At 43.1% G+C, this 22398-nt stretch overlaps 1 protein-coding gene and 1 long non-coding RNA gene across 2 annotated transcripts in view; one reads left to right on the top strand and one right to left on the bottom strand.

Annotated features, from left to right (window-relative positions):
* SLC10A1 (solute carrier family 10 member 1) overlaps positions 1 to 22398 on the bottom strand; it is a 22888-nt gene continuing 490 nt past the window's right edge. Inside the window, 4 exon segments of the mRNA NM_001046339.1 lie at positions 1 to 1011; positions 2781 to 2977; positions 4012 to 4190; positions 10940 to 11150. Of these exon segments, the coding sequence (NP_001039804.1) occupies positions 842 to 1011; positions 2781 to 2977; positions 4012 to 4190; positions 10940 to 11150 (757 nt within the window). The 3' untranslated portion in view covers positions 1 to 841.
* Positions 11143 to 22398, top strand: part of LOC104973229 (uncharacterized) — a 23288-nt gene continuing 12032 nt past the window's right edge. The window contains exon 1 of the long non-coding RNA XR_809469.4: positions 11143 to 20534. This is a non-coding gene — a long non-coding RNA (uncharacterized lncRNA). The remainder of the gene's footprint in view (positions 20535 to 22398) is intronic.

Genomic DNA, 22398 nt, shown 5'->3' on the forward strand with positions numbered 1-22398 from the left:
GTCAGCTGTTTGCAAATGTTTTTATTTATCTTTGACTTAATGTGCCTGTGTGTGTATGTGTTTGCCTATGAGCAGTATAGAAAATGTCTAAATTTCATTGGGAAAAATTGGAAATTTAAGAATTTCAGTACTTTGAAGTTAGCAATCACTAATTTTGGCAATAGTTTACTCTCAATTTTAAATTTGAACATAACGTGAAAACTACTGATACTTAATGAATTGATGGGGTAGATTATTAGATTAGAGAAACTATTCTCTTGGTATTTATACTTCTTCTCCTTCCTTTTCTTTTTTAAAGCTCTCTTCCAGAATTGTGTTCTCCAGAATGTCCTTTCATTTCAGAATGGTTGTGAGTTTGTCTTAGCCAGTTGGTGTCATGTTCTCAGTAGCTTTGGTGCCAATGATGTCAAAAGGGAAAGAATGGGATCTAGATTTTTCTAAATCTAAAGGTTAGAAATGACTTCTGAAGTCTACTAATCCTACAATACTCTGAGCGTCTTATTTCCCTTTTGGGTCACAAAACTGGGAACGGAATTTTAATATTTGATTTTAGGGTGAAAGCCCATTTACTGACCAGCTCAGAAATTGCTTTTTTATGCCTTTTAGGCACTGTTAGAGGGATGCAAAGGCAGCTTTGGTGCCTGCCTTTGTAGGGCTGTCCTTGAATAAGTCTTTGATTTTTTAAAACAGGTATCAAGTCCTGAGCTGAGGACAGGTAAGCCTTGCGGGGTAGACTCCCACTTTGTTCTCCATGCAAGGCTTAATGATTCTGATAGTTTATGCTGGAAATGCTGGAGAGAGACTAATCACACCACAGGTGGATCCTCTTTCTGCTCTCTCTTCAGTTTGCCATGTTGAGTTGCTCAGTTGCCTTCTGACCAGAATCCAGCTCTTTGGGGAAGCCTGAAGTAAACCCAATATTGCACTCCTCCCCTTTGTAAGTGCCATTTCCCAGAGCTGTTGGGAGGGTTTCTTCAGTTGCATCAACTTTGTAGGTCATTTTTGTGTCATCTGTAAAGTTGAAAAGGGTCATGGGTTAGGAAGAACAAAAGAGTGATTAAGAAACTTGTTCTGTCTGGGGGATAATATCAACTTCCCTTAGGGTGTGCTGTTTTTTTTTCTCTTATCTCTTGACCACCTCTCTCCCCATGACTTAGTCAAACTGAGGAAAAATTAGGTTTCACCTCAACAACTCTAATGATAATACTCGTAACAAAGGGTCTAATAAAGAGCAGTAAGGTCTAGAGAGCACTGACTCTGCTTCACTCCGTCTCTATCATCTTAGTACAAGTGGTACAGTTGGGGAGTTGAGTCCATGTAAGCAATGGTTGACTTGCATTCTGGGACCAGTGGGGGCAGGGAGCAAAGCACTGTCAGTGAGAAGTCTTCCCAGAGGTGTTTCCATTACGCCTGTCGTGGTGTTGGGTTTACTTCTGCCTACATGGTGGTAGCAAGGAGAGATGCTTAGGGTTCACTTTTCCCATTTTCCCATCTTTCTAGAAGGGTCCAAAGCACAAAAACTGACAGATCCTTAAACTTGAACACTACTTGGGCCCAGACAGTATGTGAGATGAGTAATTTTCACTTAGTTTTCTCCCAAGGAATCTTCCTACATACATTGATTTCTAGAGCCAGAAGCTATAAAATATGGCCTCTTGGCATTTCAGCCCTTTCTGGTACTAAAACCGCAAGCCTGGGGATCTGGAATTTTTTTGTTAAGAGGGTGGAAATCTTGAATGGTAACAAATAGCTTGAGTTGATCTTAGAGAAGTATCAGACTGCATGCTTATCTATAGCTCTAGTTTTCAAGCAGAGCTGAGTAAAAATGGTTCATAAGTAATGATCAGTTATTTATTGGTTTCTTTTTGGCTGCTTGATAACCAAGATTACATCTTTTAAGTTACTGTAAGTCTTCATTTGCTACTGTAAGATAAATTCCACCAGGGTAAGTTTCTTTCTCCTAGGGTGTGATTCAGGCTCTGGGTCTTGAAGAGGTCTTAAGACATCTTCAAGTTTATAGGAAGTTGAGTCAGTTGAAGAATGAGTGGTTAAGATGAATATACTAATGTTTAGAGTTACAAAATACTGAAATATGTTACCAAATGAGATTGAGTTTTCTGGGTTTGAAAAAAGATACTGAAGAAAAAAAAAGATTTGATGTTCACTTTGAGGAAAGGAGTCAGTGGGCTTTCTTGAAGTTTGTATCTTGAAGAGAATGAATACTCTTGAGCATCTTAAAAAAGAGATGCTATGGGCTAGGAATTTGTTAATCCAGTAGTAATTAGATTAAATCTAGATTAGTAGTTGACTTATTGTTACGGTGTAACCAGAGTTGGAATCCTCATTTTTTGGTTCTGGTTTATTAGACTGCGTTGCTTTCATGTTTTCCCTCATAAAGCAATGCCAATGGTGCTGGGGCTCTGACCTGGTTTCATGGCTTGAGAACCTACTCTTAACACAGAATCTTACTGATCTCATAACCATGTAATGCTTAAGACAGTTCTGTCTGATTCATCCGCATGGTCTCCCCAGTTAAAGCAGCCCAAATCCCCTCTGTTCCATGAGGCAAAGTCCACAGCTTACTCTCCCAGCGAAAATGAGATGCACTAACTATGGGTAGTTTGATTCTTTGAAATTCCTTCCTGCACATTGGTGCTGTCTGGTTCCTAATGACTTTATGGGTTACAGCCCCTCTTGAAAGGTCCTTGCCAGAGACAGTTGCTGGTGAAATCATGTCCCAGGTGAGAGTAGAGCTCAAAGGGGAATGATTCAGTACTTACCTCTGGGAGTCTTGAATTTCTCATAGCACCTAAAGATGGCAACAAGGAGAAGCCCTTCTCCAACCTGGAAAATCATATACAGGAGAGGAAAGAAGAAAAGTGGTCCGATGACTTCAGGGGGGAAGGTCACATTGAGGATGGTGGAGCAGAGTTGAATATTTTGGCATCCAGTCTCCATGCTAACTGTGCGTTTGCATCTGTTTTGATTAAAAAACAACCAAATGCCTTCAGAGAAGGGACATAAGGGTGCAACTTCACTTGGTCATCTTTCTCCCAAATACTTTATAAGAGAGACTGACAGTCCAACACAGAAAGATGGAACTGAGCCATGTGCACAGGGTTTTGAGAAAAGTCAAATTGACCCATTTCTTAGGTCACTAATCCAGCTTTGTGGAAAATGGTGACTAGTAGGTCCATGTGGGGAGTTTTTAATGAGGGAATTTTTGATTAGCTTAGAAATCTACAGTTTGTCACTTGTGGAATTACCAAAATGAAGTTCGGGGAAAATGTCTGGCTACGGGGAGAAAAGATCTGAGCCAGTATTGTTCATTGGCACATGTTGAGTTACATACAGGACAATTAGGATTTCAGCATAAAGTAAAAGATTGTCTAAATGTCTGGGAACCTTGTCCTGTGGTCCAATTTCTGGCTTGGATGTCTTCACAACTGAAAGTTTGGTTCCATTATCTGCCTTGAGAACACATTCTCTTGCTTTACACTTTATGGGCTAAAGAATGTACTGTTACATTTAATACAACATTTTATTCACTGAATTGCAATTAGTGATTAAAATAGTTCTTTGCTAAAAAATTGTAAGCATGGTCTCTGCACATTTATTATAAAGTTGCCACCCCAAGGTGGTGTGTTAGAACTAAAACCTAGACAGAAAAGGAGGCAAAGGGGAAGGGATCCTTTTCCTCATCAAGGCTTGTCATGAAGACATGGAGCTATTCCGCTGCCGTTTACTGCCAGGGAGTTGGGCAGGTGGTGGAGTCTAGGCTCTGCTAGGGAGCACTTCGCCATGAACTGTTCCTCTTTGTGTGATTAGATACCTTTGGATTTTGTTTCTCTGTGTTATTCATCCAGTACCTCCCCACTGTTCCTCAGTCCAATTGCCTTGTTCCATTTTTGCATTTGAATATATTGCTTAAAAATTATTTTCCCCAGATTGTGGATCTGATCTTTTTCCTGAAAGGCGTGGGACAGTGGGACCTAAAACAATAATACCTACCGTCCGTTGAGGCAAAAAAGAGCAGAGAGAAGGTAGCCTAGCAGGAAGCCGATGAAAGGCATCAGGGAGGAGGTGGCCAGCAAGTGTGGTGTCATGACAAATAAGATGCTCTTGCCCACGTTGATGGCGGAGAGCACTACAACAGCCACACTGCACAAAAGCAGGAGGATGATCCCTCCCTGCGAATAAGGACAAGAAGAAAAGGCAGTTAGAAGGGTGTGGGGATATGGAGGAGCGCAGAGAGCTAGGGAAGCGCTGGTGGATACCGAAGGTGGAAAACATTTTAATAAACATATTTGAAGTGAAAGGGAGTACGCAAGACCTTTATCATCATCTTGGATTTCTTACCTGTAGCTGGGCAGCTTGCTGGCGGTCATAGGTCTGATTACCTTTTTACTGAAAGCTCAGCCAGACATAGTTTCTGATAGACATCTCTGAGTAGCAGGTTTTCAGTGAAGTGCTGTGACTCTGAAGGATGAGACTATTCAGCCCTCCGGCAAAGTGGGTATTGTAAATGAAAGTTCTCTTTACGCATCCCAACAATGCTTTGGATGCTCTGGATATCTTGGAACTGAGTAGAAGCTGTTCTTAGAACTTGTGGTACTTGTCTTAAATACCTCTTTTATGGGTAGGGACTTCATCTATTTTAGGATGAATCTGATTTCTGGAAGTTGCCAAAAATCATTTGAAGCAATGCTGGTTAAAGCAGGTAATGAAGTCAGATAATGTGCTTTTAGATCTGAATGATGTATAGGGATGAGTGCTTTTCTTGAGTGACTTGCAAATTGGGATGATAGGAAAGTTCCTAAAAGGAGTTTCAAATAGCTCAGGTAATGAATCTTTAGAAACAGTGCAGGTCCACCCTACCCCAGGTGAGAGCTGTGAAAGCAACTGTCATCAGGAGCAATGGTATGTTTTTTTTTCTTTTAAGATTATGATTTTATAGTTGGATCTTCCATACCACTTAGAATTTTCAGTAGGCAATTTATCATGAAATTAGAATGTTAAGAATTTTCTCTACTAAGGAGGATTCAAGGTTTCAAAGAGTGTTACATGTCTGCATTTTAGAGTGACATCTAAACTGATGAAAATGCATGCATAAACTTAAGCTCTGTCCCTCTTATCTTCTGAGTTGTGGTGTTTAGTCACTAACTTGTGGCCGACTCTTTGCAACCCAGTGGACTGCAACCACCAGGCTCCTCTGTCCATGGGATTTCCCAGGCAAGAATACTGGATGGGTTGCCATTTCCTTCTCCAGGTGATCTTCCTGACCCAGGGATTGAACCCTCATCTCCTGCACCAGCAGGCGGATTCTTTATCCCTGAGCTACCAGGGAAGCCTTTTTCTGAATACAAGTGTGTGCAGCAAACCTTCCTTGAACTTACTGTGTTCTGTAATGGTTATGGTTCCATTTCTAGCTCATTTCACACCTGTGTTTGGTATTTCCTAATGCAATTTTTTAAAAAAAATGTGGTAAAATATATAGAACACACAAGTTGTCATTTTAACCTTTTTTGAGTGTATAATTCAGTGGCATTAATTACATTCACAGTGTTGTCCTAGTGACAATTTAACGTTTGTTTATGTTGCTCTACTTGTAACTGCGCAGTTCCGTGTTTCTAAATCATGTTGCAACTGATAATCATATAAAACAGCACCTGTACTGTTGGTGGTCCTGTCCCAGGACAGGAAGGAATCTCACTAGTAACGACTTAAGTTTTATTGAGAGACTATTAACTGATACAACTGACAGGGAGGCCTGGAGTGCTGCAGTCCATGGGGTTGCAAGAAGTCAAACATGACTGAGTAACAACAAAAATTAACTGATAAACTGCTTAGTTCACCCTTGGGTTTTGAGTTAATTTCTCCTTTTGGATTTTTTGCCTCTTGGGTTTGTCCTCTACCTGATGTCCAGATTTTGTTCTGAAGAGGGTAATGAAGAATGTAGGAGGTATTGGGCTACAAGGATTGTGAATCCGGAAGCCCTCTTTGTCTGCGTGAGTATTAATCTCAAGCCCTCATTCTCATTCTCCCATTCTTGGGGCCTTTAGAGTGGTGGTGAGCATAGACATTGATGTGACCCAGGTGTGAAAACTGGCTTAGCCCTCCTCAAGATATGTAAACTGGTGAGTCCTTCAGCTTTTGGAATGAGGTTGACAACACAGCACCTAGCATCTTAGAACCACTGACTGCTTTGTAGCTTGTAGGGAAAGGAGTGGAGTGTAACATCTCACACTTTCTTGTCACTCGGATCTCCTGTCCATGACCTCTTGCTAAGAAGAGAGGCCACAGTAGTTGTTTGTTCATAGGTGACCATGTTTTCTGTCACCTGCATTGCCCTGTCATTGCTGACTAAAGCTGTGATGAGTGTCTGTCCATTCATGGGCAGCCAGCTCAGCTTGCCAGGGATCCAGGAGATAACCTGGCCTAACTCTTCCCATGTAGGTGACCTGGTTGGTGAGCGACCCAACGAGGAAATCAATTCTCTCGTTTAGGGAGTTTGTAGAGTTACAGAGAAGGGGAGGCAAGAGCAGAGACAAGTGTGAAAATTTTGACATGGAGGCCCGCAGGCTGCAGAAGTCACAAGGTGGCATAAACTGAGACAAAGGAGAGTCAGGTCTTCGGTCAGTAGCAACAGGTATGGGGAAAGCATAGGTAGCGTGGTTGAGTCAATGTCAGGGTGGGATCCTTATAATGAGAGTGGTGAGTGGCTTATGCTGAGTGGCACCTGGACTGTGTCATGCTCAGGTTCACCAACTTTCTAACCACATAGGCTTGAATAAACTCCTGCATGGGTGAGTTACAGTATTACTTGAATTACCTTTCCAAATGGTGAAAGTGTTGCTCAGTTGTGTCTGACTCTGTGACCCCCCTGTAGCCTGCCAGTATCCTCCGTTCATGGGATCTTCCAGGCAAGGAGTGGGTTGCCAGTTCCTTCTCCAGGGGATCTTCTAGACCCAGGTCTCCCACATTGCAGGCAAATGCTTTACCATCTGAGCTACCAGGGTAGCCCAAATAGGGCATCCTTAAAATTGTATCTTGGTGTGTCCAAATGTGACCTCTCACTAGGGAATGCTACTGGTTGAGCAGAGTTTGAACAGATAGCTTCTGTCAGAGCCAGTTATCAGAAGTTGGGTAATTTTGATTTGAAAGTCTCTAGGAGTGTTCGGTATGCAAAGAAGCTGGGACAGTTGTTCCAGCTTGTAACTCACTACATTATGAATTGGGGAGATTAAGAATGAGCATAGTCCTCAAAGAAATGTAAAAGCAAGAAAATTTCAGCCTTTACATCTTGGCCACTCACTTTTATCTGCAACCTCATGGGAATGATATCTTGTTTGGGAGCAATTGATTAATGGAGCTGTTGCCCTTCTGCTTGTCTAACCTTGGAGGTTTGGCCAGCGGCAAAGCGGGTCCTAAGGTACACTTCTATTTTATGTGATTCTTTGTTACTGGCTCCTGTCCTTCCTGTCCAGGTGTATCTCAGCCCTTTTAATGTTCTCTGGGGTCATTTACTGTAGAATTGAGTCATGGATGTGTAACAAAACAGGAATGAGAGACATTCCCTGGGCCTCAGTTATTCTATATATAAAATGAGAATAAGGCAGGAGACTACCTCATCTTGAAGCCCTCTCTAGCCTTAAGATCTGAGATTCTTTTTTCCATCCTCAGAACACTTTAAAAAAAAAAAATTGAAGTGTACTTGATTTACAGTGTTGTGTTAATTTCTGCTGTACAGCAAAGTGACTCAGATACATTTCACATTCTTTTACATTTCCTCACAGGATAGTGAATATAGCTGACAGTGCTATGCAGTGGGCCCTTGTCCATCCATCTGTATACATCAGTTTACTAACCCCAAACCCCCATTCCATCCTTCTGTACTGCCCCTCTCCCTCTTGGCAACAAGTCTGTTCTCTAGGTCTGTGAGCCTGTTTCTGTTTCACAGTTAAGTTCATTCATGTCATATTTTAGATTCCACGTATAAGTGATCTCTTAGAGTATTTGCCATTCTCAGAAGAATACTTAGATCAGGAGACACGTTATATCAGTTGCTTTTGGGGTTCTAGTCTCTGGTTTCACCTACAAAGTGGAGGAGGGCAAAGTTGCTTTAAGTGATATCGGGGTCATTTCACATTTTTTTTTTGTCCTTAAAGATGTCTTTTTTTTTTTTTTTCATTTCACATTTTTATCTTCTGTGTGATATATTTTTCCTTTTGTTTCTACATTCCACAAGCTCTTCAGTAAGTGAGATGACAGGTTCATGTTTCTGGTTTTTTGTTTGTCTACTCATGTGTGGGAGAGACAGGATTTGTCCTCTATTCCTTTGTTTCTTCTCAGGCATTAGATGTGAGTGTTAGAGAATTCAGTGTTAAGACACAGCCTTAGGATCTTCTTGCAGGTGTGTGGGGAATAAAAACAAGTGGTATTTTTAATACGAATACAATAAATGCTACAAGGATGTTGGGTGATGAGGGAGCAAATAGGACACACATTCTGTCCAAGCTTGTGGGTTGAGAACAGCTTCCCAGAGCAGGTGCTAATTGTGTTGAGACTTGAAGGATGTGTCCAGTTGAAAGGTGGTGGTGAGGGAGGTGGGATTTTGGAGAGAGGAGTATTCCAGGCAGAGGGAAGGGCATGTGCAAAGAAAAGAGCTAACACTGGAGAGGTTGGTTGAGACCAAATTAAGAAAGGGCTGAGGAGCCTCATGACTCGTGGGGTAGAATAAGGAACCAATGAGGGGCTTTAAGCAATAGAGTGACATGATAGTTTGTTCTTTCCAGACTCAGGTTAAAATTAGGTAAGGGAACCAGGTTAGAAGACTGAGTAGCTTAGTGAGAGAGGAGAGTGGCCTGAATGAAGACAGTGGATATGGAGAAACATGGACTCAAGCAAAAGAAGGCAGAACTGGCAATTGGTGATTAGTGTGGGTGGGGAGGGAGAGAGGACGTGGAGAATGGCTTTCTGGTTTCTGGCTCAGGCATTTGGGCACATTAAATGCTTCATTGAGATGACGACACAGGGAGGAGGGAAGAGCAAGTTTGAGGAAATGGTTTAAATTTAAAACATACTGAGTTTTAAATGCCTGAGGCATATTCAGTAGAAAGATTTGGTAGTTAATACATGGATTCTGGAGTCAGGAGAGCTGTGAGCGCTGAAGATACTGTTCTGGTGGTCATCAGCTTGTAGATGGCTGTTGAGATGGGCCAGATCTCATGGTGGGAAGGTCCCAGGCGTAGGTAAGAAAAGCAGAAACCTTGGGCTGAATGCAGAGAAGTAACCTTTGCCACAGGAACTCACAAGGGAGTTTGAAAAGAAATGCTAGAGAGGTGGTAGGAAAGCAGGTGCCCTGTCACTGAAGCTGAGGAGAAAGATTTCTGAGATGGAGGCAGTGGTCAGCCATATCAAAAACCACTAAAAGAATAGTTGAGACATGTCTGTTGGATTTGGTGAAGAAAGTGGAGCAAGGGGTCATCAAAATGTGAGTGGATGGGAGACTGAGGAGTAGACACTGATTGATGAGGGTTGTCACTGGAGAACAGCCCTGGGGGCTGGGTGGGAGTGGAAGGTAGGTGGGGGCAGTGGATGTCTGCTGGGAGCATGGCTAGGAAGGGGAGGAAAGACAGGTGTTGGCTGAAACAGGAAGTCCAGTCCAGTGACTACTTACTGAAAAAAAGGAGAGATGTAAACCAGAACTGATGTTGATTGGGAAGAATTAATACGGTGTCACTCTAAAAATGAGAGTGAGGAGGAGGCTGTGGGAATAAGAGGATGTGATGAATAAAAGATTACTGAGAAGCAAGGGTGAAAACAGAAGATGCTGTCCAGAGCAGAGTGGGGTGACCAGCCATTTGGCAGGAGACTTCACATCTTCCAACAGGTCGGGAGGGGAACTGTGGCCGTGGTATTAGGACTGCACCAGGGCAAGGGCAAAAATCTACCTTTGACAATGGCACTGTGAAAATGGAAAGACCCTGGAAATCTGACCAAACCTCTGTTCCAGGCCTAAAGCTGCTGCCAAGCCTTGCGCTTCCAAGTAGTGTACCCTGTAGACCGGCTCAAAGGCATAGATCCAGGGGCAGGAACAAAAACAGGCCTTCAGGATGCAGAGTTTATCCTGAGGACCAGGTTGGCACTTGGATCCCAGGGGTGAGCAGTGAACCAGAGGAGAGACTGATGGGGAGTGAGCTCCAAGGTCATAAGAGTTGGCAGAGGGAGCTCTCTAAGGGTCTGGTTTTTCCAAGGCAAGGCAGTGGTATGGTGCCCTCATGGCACTCCCCCACACCCTTTGGGACCAACTCTCCACTTCCTCCATCCCATTCCCAAAGCGCTGTGAGTGTGCCTCCCAGCTCTTCTGGTCTCTTCCCCTCCACCTTCTTATCTAGTCAGCCATGTTTGCCTTTGGTCTCCCTCTGAACTCCTCTATTCAGACATTTCCTTAGGCTTACCCAAATCTGACCCTTTATTCATGGTCTCGCTCAAGACCACCCCTCCTTCCATCCTCCAGAGAAGCCTTTCTTGACTACCTGGCCCTTCTTAACCTTACCTTCCTTGCATTCTGCCAATGCCTGACTATACACTCTTGTGTCTTGTTTCTCACGTGTTACTGATTTTCTGTGATTAAACTCTTTGAGGACAGTGAATCCTTAGTAGCATAAAACGTAACATCTAGTAGGTACATGATTAAAAGCTTAATTATCAAAATGGTTGTATGTTGTGTGTGGTGTTTTCCTTTTTTTCCTGCTAACGCTTCAAAAATACTCTCATATGCATTACAATCTCATAAAGTAGGTTGTATCAATAGCAGACTTTTTTTTTAATCAAGGAAAGAAAACTGACACAGAAAAAGCCCAAATGACTCGGATCAAGCCATTTACTGCTATGATGGTGGGGTTCTCACTCCCTGCCCAGACCCCTAGGTTCTTACCTTGGTGACATAGCGTACGTATTGTGGCCGTTTGGATTTGAGGATGATGCCTATGGTGCAAGGGATGAGAATCAGGATCAGTGATATCATGATGCCGCCGTACGGCACCTTGTCCTTCAGGGACCCATCATAGATGCCCCTGGAGTAAAGGTACAGGAGGAGGGGCATCATGCCCAGGGCGAAGAAGGTGGAGCAGGTGGTCATCACGATGCTGAGAGGGAGACATAGGAAAAATGGAGAGAGAGAGGGCGCTCATTAATTCAGGCATACCTCATTTTATTGCAGTTCACAGTTGTGTTTTTATAAATGAGCCTTCATGGCAGTCCTGCATCAAGCAAGTCTATTGGTGCTGTTTTTCCAACAGCGTTTGCTCACTTGGTGTCTCGTCGTGTTTTAGCAAGTCTTGCAGTATTTCATGCTTTTTCATTGTATTTGTCACAGTGATTTTTGATATTACTATTGTAATTGTTTAGGGGCACTGTGAGTCATGCTCATGTAAGATGGTGAATTTCAAGGATATAAATGTGTGTGTTTTGACTGCTCCCCCTTTTCTCTCTCCTCAAGCCTCCTTGTTCCTTGAGACATAATACTGGAATTAGGCCAATTACAAACCCCACACTGGTCTCTTAAGTGTTCAAGTGAAAGGTAGGGTCAGATGTCTCTTATGTTTCTAAGTTAAAAGGTAGAAATGTTTACTCTTAGGAGATTCTGTGGAAATCCCAGGCAGGCTGAAGGCCAGGCCTCTTGCACCAAACGCCAGTTGTAAGTGCAAGGGCAAAGTTCTTGAAGAAAATTATAAGTGCTACCCTAGTGAACTTACGAATGAGCAGAAAGCAAAACAGCCTTATGGAGAAAGTTGTAGTGATCTAAAGAGACCATCAAACCAGCCACAACAGTCTTTTAAGCCAAAGCTTGATCCAGATCAAGGCCTGAACTCTCTTCAATTCTAGGAAGGCTCAGAGAGGTGAGGAATCTGCAGAAGAAACATGGATGTTTCTTGCCATATGCATATATGTGCAAGTGCAGGGTGAAGCAGCAAGGTCTTATGTAGAAGCTGCAAGTTATCCAGAAGATCTTCCTAAGATCATCAGTGAAGATGGCCATGCTAAAGAGATTTTCAGTGCAGATGAAACAGTGTTCTATCAGAAGAAGATGCATCTACAGCTGCCATAGATAGTAACTCCTCTGATGGATCTGTGCAAAATTAACAAAATCTTCAGGAAAGGATTCACTATTCTAGATGGCCATTCATGATTCCTGGAAAGAGGTCAAAATATCAATGTTACAGGAGTTTAAAAGAAATTAATTTCAAGCCTCGTGGATGACTGAGCAATTCAAGACTAGAGGAGGAAGCAACTACAGACGTGACTGTGGTGAAAATAGCAAGAACTAGAAGTGGAGCCTGAAAATGTGACTGAATTGCTGCAACGCATGGTAAAACTTGAATGGATAAGGAGTTGCTTCTTGAAATTGCCACAGCCACCCTCACCTTCAGCAGCCACCATCCTGATCAACATTGAGGCAACACCCTTTACTGGCAAAAACATTACAACTTGCTGAAGGCTCAGATCATGGTTAGCATTTTTTAGCAATAAAGTATTTTTAAATTAAGATATGCAAATTTTTTTAGACACAATGCTATTGTACCTTTAATAAGTCACAGTATAGTTTAAAAGTAACATGTATATGCACCAGGAAACCAAAAAATCCACATGACTTACATTATTGTGATATTCTGCTTTATGGTAGTGGTAGGGAAATGAATTTGCAGTATCTCCAGGGTATGTCTGTACTATTTGTGGAGTGCCTGCTGTGTGCCAGGCGTGGCTTGAAGAATCTTACATGCATTGCTTTGTTTCCTCTTCCCAGTAGTTTGAGAAGGTAAGCATATGATCTCCTTTTTACTGATGAAGAGGAAGCTGGGGACGTGAAGGATCACAAAGGTGGGAAGGCTGAGATTTGAACCCAGGTCCCTGTACACTTCACTGTGAAAGGAGCCATTTTGATCTCCTCCGTAATAGAACTCTTTTTGCTCTCTATACTTGTACATATGCACAGCTCATTTTGAAAAAAGCTGTGCGATCCCATCACTAACTATAGCCCGTTGGGTTGTAGAATAACACCTGATCTACAGTGGCTAAGTGCCTGCCTTTAGAGTCTAGGGCATGGCTGGACATAGTGGTTCTGACTAAAATAACAAAGATTAAACACATCAAGAACATTCTCTCTCAGGGAGTTTGAACGTATACACAATTATAGAGCACTTGGTCTTTGAGAGTGGGTGGCATGGGAGGGATTTCAAAAACCAAAAAACATGCGAAGAAAAAGCAGTAAACAGAGGTTATGATTAAGTGTGAAAGTCACTCAGTCTTATCTGACTCTTTGCGACCCATAGTCCATGGGATTCTCCAGGCCAGAATACTGGAGTGGGTAACCTTTCCCTTCTCCGGGGGATCTTCCCAACCCAGGATTGAACCCAGGTCTCCCACATTGCAGGTGGATTCTTGACCAGCTGAGCCACGAGGGAGGCCCATGTGATTAAGAGGACTGTGTAAAAAAAAAGTTGATGAAGGAGCACAATAGTGGAGTATTAGAGAAGGCAGCAACAGAGTTAGCCACTCTCAAGTGACAAGATAATCTGGTCATCAGACCTGTTTTCTATCTTGAATAATAATCTAGTCCCCAACACTTGAGGACTTCTTAGGTGGTGCTAGTGGTAAAGAACCTGCCTGCCAATAAAGGAGATGTAAGAGATGTGGGTTTGATCCCTAGGTTGGGAAGATCCCCTGGAGGAGGGCATGGCAGCCCACTCCAGTACTCTTGCCTGGACATTCCCATGGAGCCTGGCAGGCTACATTCCTGTCCAGGAGTCACAAAGAGTTGCACACGACTGAAGCAGCATGCACACGTACACACACCCAACATTGATATTCTCATGTCCTTTATGTTTTGGCTTATCTTTAACATTATTTAAGATAAATTGTGAGTTTCAGATCCTGAATAACAATGTATCTTCCCAGTTCTCATTTGTATCCTAACTGCCCTGTTGCTGTCTGCATTTGGAATCTCATCCTTGTTAATCTCAGAACACTGTAGGAAGAGGCCCTTCAGAAAGACCAACGGGGAGAGGAAGCTGCTAGGGAACATCTTGGATTTGTAGACATTTACTTTACAATATATGCTTTGGCGTCCATTCTAGTGAGAAGGTTGGGGATGAGGGCTTGATATGACCATCAACTACATCCTAGTCCAAAGGGTCTGGAGTATAGCCATCAAGAACATAATTGGTGGATATATCACAAGGAGTCAGAAGCTGAGGAGAGACCCTCAAAAGATACTGTGGACTGAATAATGGGAACCTCCCCCCAACATAGTCATGAACACCTATAACACTTAAGCACATACTCCATCTTGTAAGAAACTGAGGGGAGGTTTCCAGGGACTAGAAACAAAAGAATGTCGAGTAGTAGGTAGGCTTGTGCTGAAGCTGCAGCATGTGGAGGAGTAGATGGTAGGGTGTTAGTCTTGGTAATCTGGTGTTTAGGTTTTAATACCCAAGGGAGGGGCCAGAATTGAGACTTTAAGCCTATGAAAAAAGGAGAGGTGAAACAAATGTTTACTCAGTAATCAATACTCCAAAAGGACTACTGGAAAAACAGAACATGTAATTCTATTATGGGTTGAATATGAACTCATAATGGAAAAAGGAAGAATATAGTATTTTAAAATATGGGGAGATGACAGAGGATGAGATGGTTGGATGGCATCACCAACTCTTGAGCAAGCTCTGGGAGTTGGTGATGGACAGGAAGAGCCTGATGTGCTGCAGTCCATGGGGTCGCAAAGAGTTTGACATGACTGAGCAACTGAACTGAACTGACTTTGGATTATGCAATGATTTCTTAGATGTGATACCTAAAGCACAGGTAACCAAAGGAAAAACAGGTAACTTTTGACTTCAAAACCTAAAAAACTGCTTCAAAGGATACTCAAAATAAGTCTCCCACATAACGGGAGAAAATATTTGCAAATCGTGCAAGTGCCCAGTATCCAGAATATATAAAGAACTCATAATTCAACAGCTAAAAAACTCCAAATAACTCAATTTAAAAATGGGCAAAGGACTTGAATAGGCATTTCTCCAAAGAAACACAGTTAGCCAACAAGCACATGAAAAGATGCTCGACACCATTAGTTATAAAAGAAATACAAATTAAAACTGATAATGAAATGATAAAGTGGTAATGAGATACCACTTCACACCCACTAGCGGAGCTAAGCAATAAAAATGATAAGTCTCGGTGAGAATGTGGAGAAAGTACATACAAGTGTTCAGAGCAACATTAGTTACAGCTGAAAAGTGGAAAATAAAATATTGATGGATAGGCAAATTGTGGTGTATTCATGTAATTGAATGTTCTTCAGCCATAAAAAGCAATGAAGTACCACTGTATATCAGCTATCACAAAGATGAATCTTGAAAGCATGGCAAGTGAAGGAATCAAAAACATGAAAGGCTAGGTATTATATGATTCCATTTACATGAAATCCCTAGGGACAGAAAATAGATTTGTGGTTGCTGGGGGCTGGAGAGAGAGAATGGGGAGTGACTACTAATGTGTTTAGGTTTCTTTGGGGGATGATTAAAATGTTTGGGAATTGGTGGTGATAGTTGTACAGTGTGAATATACTATAAACTACTGATTTTAAAAAGGTGAATTTTATGGTGTGTGAATTATATCTTAAAAATATTAAAAATCTAGAGGACAAAATTCATCCTTAAGAGGAAAATTTATAGCTTGAAATGTTTATAAAGGAAAAGAAAGATTAAAAATTAATGAGCTAAGCATTTTATTCAAGAGTTGGAAAGAGAAACAAACCCGGTGAAAGAGAAAATATTAAAGATGAGAGAATAACCTTTAAAAATGATATAAATTGAGAATCAATTACACCAAGAGCAGGTTCTTTACAAAGTCCGATAATATAAATACTTGTGGCGAGGCTAGCCAAGAAAAAGGAAAATGGGCACAAATTGATCTTAGCATGAATGCAAAAAGAAATACAATTTCCGATACAATAGAGATTTTAGAGGACCATAGAAGAAATCAAGGATAGTCTTATATTTTCATTTTTCTGTTCAGACTGAATGGACAATTTCCTGGGAAATCTACAAAAACTTAAAATGAAGTTGAAAACCTGAATCAATTTAGACTCACTAAAGACATTTAGTAAACACTTTGAAACCTATTATCCAAACAAACCTCACACAAAATGTATATGATTTTATAGTAGAGTTCTGCTAAATATTCAAAGTATAGATCGTCTCAGAGTAAAGAAAGGGGAAACATGCCCCAAATTATATATGATTAGTATGAGTTTAGAACCAAAGGTAAAAAAGTCACATTATGAGAAAGGAAAATTAGGGACCATTCTCATTTACAAACACAGGAGCAAAAGTCACAAAATGTTACCTAGTGAATCTAGCTATGCCTTTATAAAATAATACAATGAACAAAATGGGTTTATCCCAGCAATATAAAAATGATTTAATATTAGGCAATCTACTGATATGTATCACTGCATTATTGGATTAAAGAAAAAAATGGTATAGAAAAGTGTCATTCAACAAAATCCAGTGTTCATGCATGGTAAAAATCACCACACTAGCAACAGAATGGATTCCCTTAACCTGAAAAGGATTATCTGTCCAAAAAATCTACAAGAAATAGAAAACCTAATGGTGAAAAATTAGAGGAATAAAGGAAGGATACCTGTTCTCATCACATCACCTGCTGTAAATTATAGTTTGTACGTCTTCGCTAGCATTGCAAAACGAGATAGGAAAACTATATAGAGGGGAAAGGAAGAAACTAAAATAAGCCGATGATAGAACTGTCCACAGAGGAAATTCAAGTGAATTTCTATTTTAACTAGTAAATAGAATCCATGAAATTCTGAATACATTAGCAATAAAAAAAATCAATTAAAAATTACTACAAAAAATTATTAGTAAATGAATTTTTAATTATATGGAAGAACTTCCTAATATGAAATGATTGAATGAAAGGAAACCTATACCAGTTTTGTGGATGGGAAGATTCAGTATTGATTTATAAATTTAATGCAAACTTAACCAAACTTTCAGAAATAACTTTTGTCGACTTGAGAGTTAGTCTCAAAATTCAAATGAATGAGTAAAAGGTCAAAAATAATTAACATAATTTCCAAGAATAACAAGGTAGGGCAACTCCTTTCACTTATCAAAATTTACCATAGAGTTATAATTAAGAAAATGTGATATTGGTACAAGAATAGCCACATAGAAGAGAGATCTCAGACATAAACCCATGCTTATTTGAGCATCTGATCAACAAGAGGTGGTGTTACAAGTTGCTGGAAAAAAATTCACTGATCCTAGGAATTTTTTCTATTCAGGTGGAAAAGATACAATTAGATCACAGAATACATACTAATAAATTAAAGATCTTCATGTGAGATGCAAAGCTTTAAAACTTTTCAAACATAGGTGAATGTATATATGACCTTGAAGGCAGTAAAGTGTTTGTTAAATAATCCCCAAAATATAAAATGTCAAGGGAAAATATTAATACAGTTGGTTAAGTTAAAATACACAGTTTTATATCATTATCAAAACATAAGGATAAGCCCCAAACTATGAGTAGACTGTTGAAACATGTAAAAACAACAAATGACTACCAATTAATAAGAAGGAAGCACCACCATCCCACAGAAAAATAGGCAAAGGGCATTATTTTCAGAAAGGACACCCAAATGGCCAACGAGATTTGAATAGGTGCTAGACCTCCCATGAAAGTGAAAGTTGCTCAGTTGTGTCCGACTCTGTGACTTCGTGGACTGTCCATGGAATTCTCCAGGCCAGATACTGGAGTGGGTAGCCTTTCTCTTCTCCAGGGGATCTTCCTGACCCAGGAATTGAACCCAGGTCTCCTGCATTGCAGGTGGATTCTTTACTAGCTGAGCTATCAGGGAAGCCTATGATGAATTAAATTTAAAACCACCATGACATTTCATTTTATACAGATGACGACACAGAGAAACAGGGATCTTCATACACTGCCCTGGGGAGTGAGATGTAGAACAACTAGTCTGGATAGATGTTAGATGAAGACGTGTGAACCTCAAGACCCAGCAGTCCTGTGTTCCTGTATGCTCTCACATGTGAGCATAGGGGTAGCAGGCACAAGACTTGCTTAGACAGGAAAGCCGCATAAACGCCTGCCAACAGGACAATGCAAACAAACTATGGTGGTTGCGGTTTAGTCACTAAGCCGTGTCTGACTCTTGCAGCCCTGTGGACTGTAGCCTGCCAGGCTCCTCTGTCCATAGAATTTTCCAGGCAAGAATACTGGAGTGGGTTGCCATTTCCTTCTCCAGGGGCTCTTCCTGACCGGGGATCGAACCCGGGTCTCCTTCACTGCAGGCATACTCTTAACTGACTGAGCTACCAGGGAAGCCTGGTACAAACTATTCTGCAGTTCAAATGCACAAAATAGCTCTTTTATTTTTAAACCTATCATCTCAAAGAAAGCAAGTTGTCAAATGATATGGGTAGTATGATACAGTTCATATAAAGTTTAAAAACAACAAATGCAGGAGTGTATCTTGCTGGTGGATATATACATACATAGTAATAGTATAATATAAAATATAAAAGGGTTTGTGGAAGGGCTGAAAGTCAAATCCTGGGAGGTGCTCCTTGAGTGTAGGAAGAGGGGAATGAGATTGGGGAGGGCATTCGGTAGGCTACACAGCGCTAGCTGTTGACCTCTGCCTAGGAGAAAGGCCACACATGAAACTCGTGTGCTTGTTTTGATGACCTTGAACAGGAGTCATGCTTGCTTTGGCTCGGCATGTCGGGAGCTTTGGAATTTGCTCTGGGACTTGGTGTGCCTTGTGCACTGGCGTGTGTGTGGGAGCCGTGCTCCCAGACCTCCGGATACCTCCTCCGCCCGTGCAAGGGCTTGGCTCTTGGCCTACATTTCTGGTATCTGTAATGGTTGTGATCCTGTTACCCTGAAGGGCAGTGCTGGGAGGGCAGTCCTGTTGTAGCTCTGAGACGAACCTGTCATGTAGTAACATTGTGAATCTGGATTGCAAGCGGATTCTTTACCAGCTAAGCTACCAGGGAAGCTGGCAACCCTTCTACATCAGAATTAAGATATGGTCCAGGTTTCTGTCTATAGGACCCAGAGTCTGCTATGGACCTTGTCTAGGGGTCCAGGGACCAGGGGGAATGGAGCACATTTCTTTTTTTTTTTTAAACCTTCCTGCTTAAATTCTCAGAGCCCTCCACACAGCCTGCTTTGGGGCAACTGTATATACCCTGCTTGAGGGACAGGTTTTGAGCTCCTGTTAACAGAGGCACTGGCAGCAGAAGCTGAGGGAGCTGTGAGGGAACCGGTCAGTCTCTGTGGTGAAGTGGGAGACTTCGGGGAACCTGAGTAGCTTCTGTCTCCTGCCTAGTCTTTCATGGTGGGGAGAACTGTGAGAATCCTTGGGTTGTCTCCACAGCCATTGGCTCTGCTGTCTGCTGTAGGCTGGATGAGGGGTGGGGGTGAGCAGGTGAACTCGAGGCGTGGCATAGGTGGTCATCAAAGGGGCCCAGTTCTCACTGTCCCTCTCTTCTCTGTCCCTCAGGGAGGGCAATTTCTCTTGCCTGTGGGTCCACTGTCTTTTTTGAAGCATGACTCTCGGCATCCTAGAGGAAAGAGCTGCTGTGCCTGGCTGCCTTGAGAGGTCCACCGGGGGAGGGGGCACCCAGCCTTCTGGAATGTTCCTTCTCCCCCTTCCACCCACGAGGATCTCCCTCAGCCTCACTCCAGCCGTGAAGCAGAATGACTGGCAAGAGAGACCCCGGGACTGGCTCCGGACACAGCTTGCCCACAGATTCTCGGGAAGCCTCTAGCAAGTCTCTGGACTTCAGCTTTCTCACGTGTAAAGTGGAATTGGTCTCAACACTCCTTTCTAGTCCACATGGGAATAGCATGGTATCGTACACAGGCCTCAAACCCACAGCCTCTGGGTGGCATCTGGGCCTCTGACATGTACAGTTTGGCTTGCACAGTGTTTTAAAAAATTTGAAATCATTGCCAACAATTAAAAATTTGGAGATTTCACCTTCAAAGGGAGATTCTGTCTTCTCCTGAAAAGCAGGAAGCTATGCCAGCCATGAGTTCCTAATCCCACAATAGCCATGGCAGAGATGGATGGCATATGCCCTGTGCAGGGAGGCCCACACCTCAGAGGCTGGCGGTCATCCTCCAGCCACACTGGGCATTGAAGATATTTGAGTGAAAGCACAGGCTTTGGAGCCCCCAGGCCTCGGATAAATGTATTAACCTCTCTAAAGCTCAGTTTTCTTGTCTCTAGAATGGAGCTCCTTATAGCACCTCCTCATGGAAGCCGTATCAGGATCCCATGTAGAGCCTTTGGCCCATTGCCAGTCTGTCTTTTATTATCAGCACCATTATCATTACTATAATACCTGTAACAAGTTGTCTCAGGTGAACTCAATCTGGAATTTGAAGTTTCTGGCAGCTTGTGATGGTGGAGGGTGAGTGGGGTCAGAGGGCTGGTTTCATGTACATGGGAGGTTGGTCTGTGGGAAGGGGCTTTATGGCAGAAGGTGGCTGTCCTGCAAAGTATTATCTCTTGAGGGGCCTAGGTGGAGGTGACAGGTCCCAGGTGCCCAGACCAGGAGCCTGAGCAAGACAGTGAGTCACTGGAGGCATCACTGGTGGAGTCCTAGAGCCTCCGAAAAGCAGGCATTGCCAAAGGGACCTTATTGGCACTCACTGGCTCAAGAGACTGGGACATCTGGTCACTCACACTTAGAGACTCCCCTACTGTGCTTTAACACTGCCTCCCACCTCCCCACCCGCCCGAGCAGCTCTACTGATACAGAGCCATAAGGCCCTGAGTACCTGCCAGGCTCCTCTGTCCATGGGGATTCTCCAGGCAGGAATACTGGAGTGGGTTGCCATGCTCTCCTCCAGGAGATCTTCCCAACCCAGAGATCGAACCCAGGTCTCCCGCATTGCAGGTGGATTCTTTACCAGCTAAGCTACCAGGCAAGGTTGCAGCCCTTCTACGTCAGAATTAAGATATGGTTCAGGTTTCTCTGTATGGGACACAGAGGCTGCATTGGGCCTTGTCTAGATCAGGTCAGGGGCTTGTCTTGCTGCAGGAAGGACCTAGATCAGATAAGGGGAAGAACTTCCTCACAGTGAGGTAGTTGAATACTGGACATGTTCCCGTGAGAGACTGTACAAGCCAGGCTCTCTCTCCATCAAACACCTCAGTGAGGGTTGAATTATATGGGTGGAGAGTCCAGAGCTTCTCAGGCGGCATGTCCAGGTAACCCCCCATGATCACTATCATTTTTTCATTCAAGTATCAGCTCCAGCATCACTTGGTATCACCAGGAAGAGGATTCCCTACTTGGCTGGTTTCCTTAGTACAGTTCAGTCAGGGGCAGGGTAGTGACAGGCACAAGCAGATGGACTGTCTTGAATTTACTGCCCTGCCTGGCATGGAATAGCCTCTCCACTGAGGACTGAACCATAAGAGACAGGCTTGAGATGGACAATTAAGTAAGAGCCAGAGCTTTTATGCTGGTGAGTTTTCTTCAGCCAGCAGAAGCTGCTGCTGGAGCTGGAGCTAGTCTGACGTGGCTTTGCCCTGGGAAACATTCCAGACCAGAGTCCCACCTCTTTGGAAGGACGGGTATTCAGCTGCCCCCTGCAGGATTCCACCCTCACTGACTTCTGCTGTAATGGTTTGGGTGTGGGGATGCTGCTGTTGCCTCCTCCCAGTTTGGCTGAGGTGAGGCTTGTCCTGACATGGGATCCTGACCTGGTGCTGGGGGACTCCAGGATCTACCTGGCTGTGTCTTTGCGCTGAAGTGTTCTTGCCTCTGATGGGTGGAGAGGGGAGGTTCAGAGAGGACAGCCCACTTGCACAGACAGTTGGGGGGATCTTTGGCAATTCCTTCCTGGTCTGCAGGAACTGGAGGTGCTCTTTGGTTCTGAGCCGCCTTGATCTCCTTGGAGATCTTTGGGACTAATCTGCACTCCCTTTCGTATCTCTGGCCTTGAAGCAGAATTCTGCCTACCCTGGCAGATGGGTGAAAGTTCACCAGAGGTCCCTTTGCTTTAAATCAATACAGTATTCCTTCAAGACAGTCCTTGTGCCATTTGAGACAACCCTGGGAGTAGGGGCGGGGTCTCTCCAGGATGTCCCTGGACCAGCTGAGCCCCTTTGGCTTGGAGCCTAAGCCAAGATGTACCCCAGCGTCTGCCCCCAGCCCAGTGTTAGCTTTTGAGCATAAATGGCTGCCACCCCCTGCCCTAACACCCTCCCAGCCCCCATTCACTCCCCTCCTGGCTCTTTGCCTTGACTGCAATCTCCCCAGGTAG

This window comes from Bos taurus, chromosome 10 (assembly GCF_002263795.3).
Source record: "Bos taurus isolate L1 Dominette 01449 registration number 42190680 breed Hereford chromosome 10, ARS-UCD2.0, whole genome shotgun sequence".
In the NCBI taxonomy this organism is placed as follows: Eukaryota; Metazoa; Chordata; class Mammalia; order Artiodactyla; family Bovidae; genus Bos; species Bos taurus.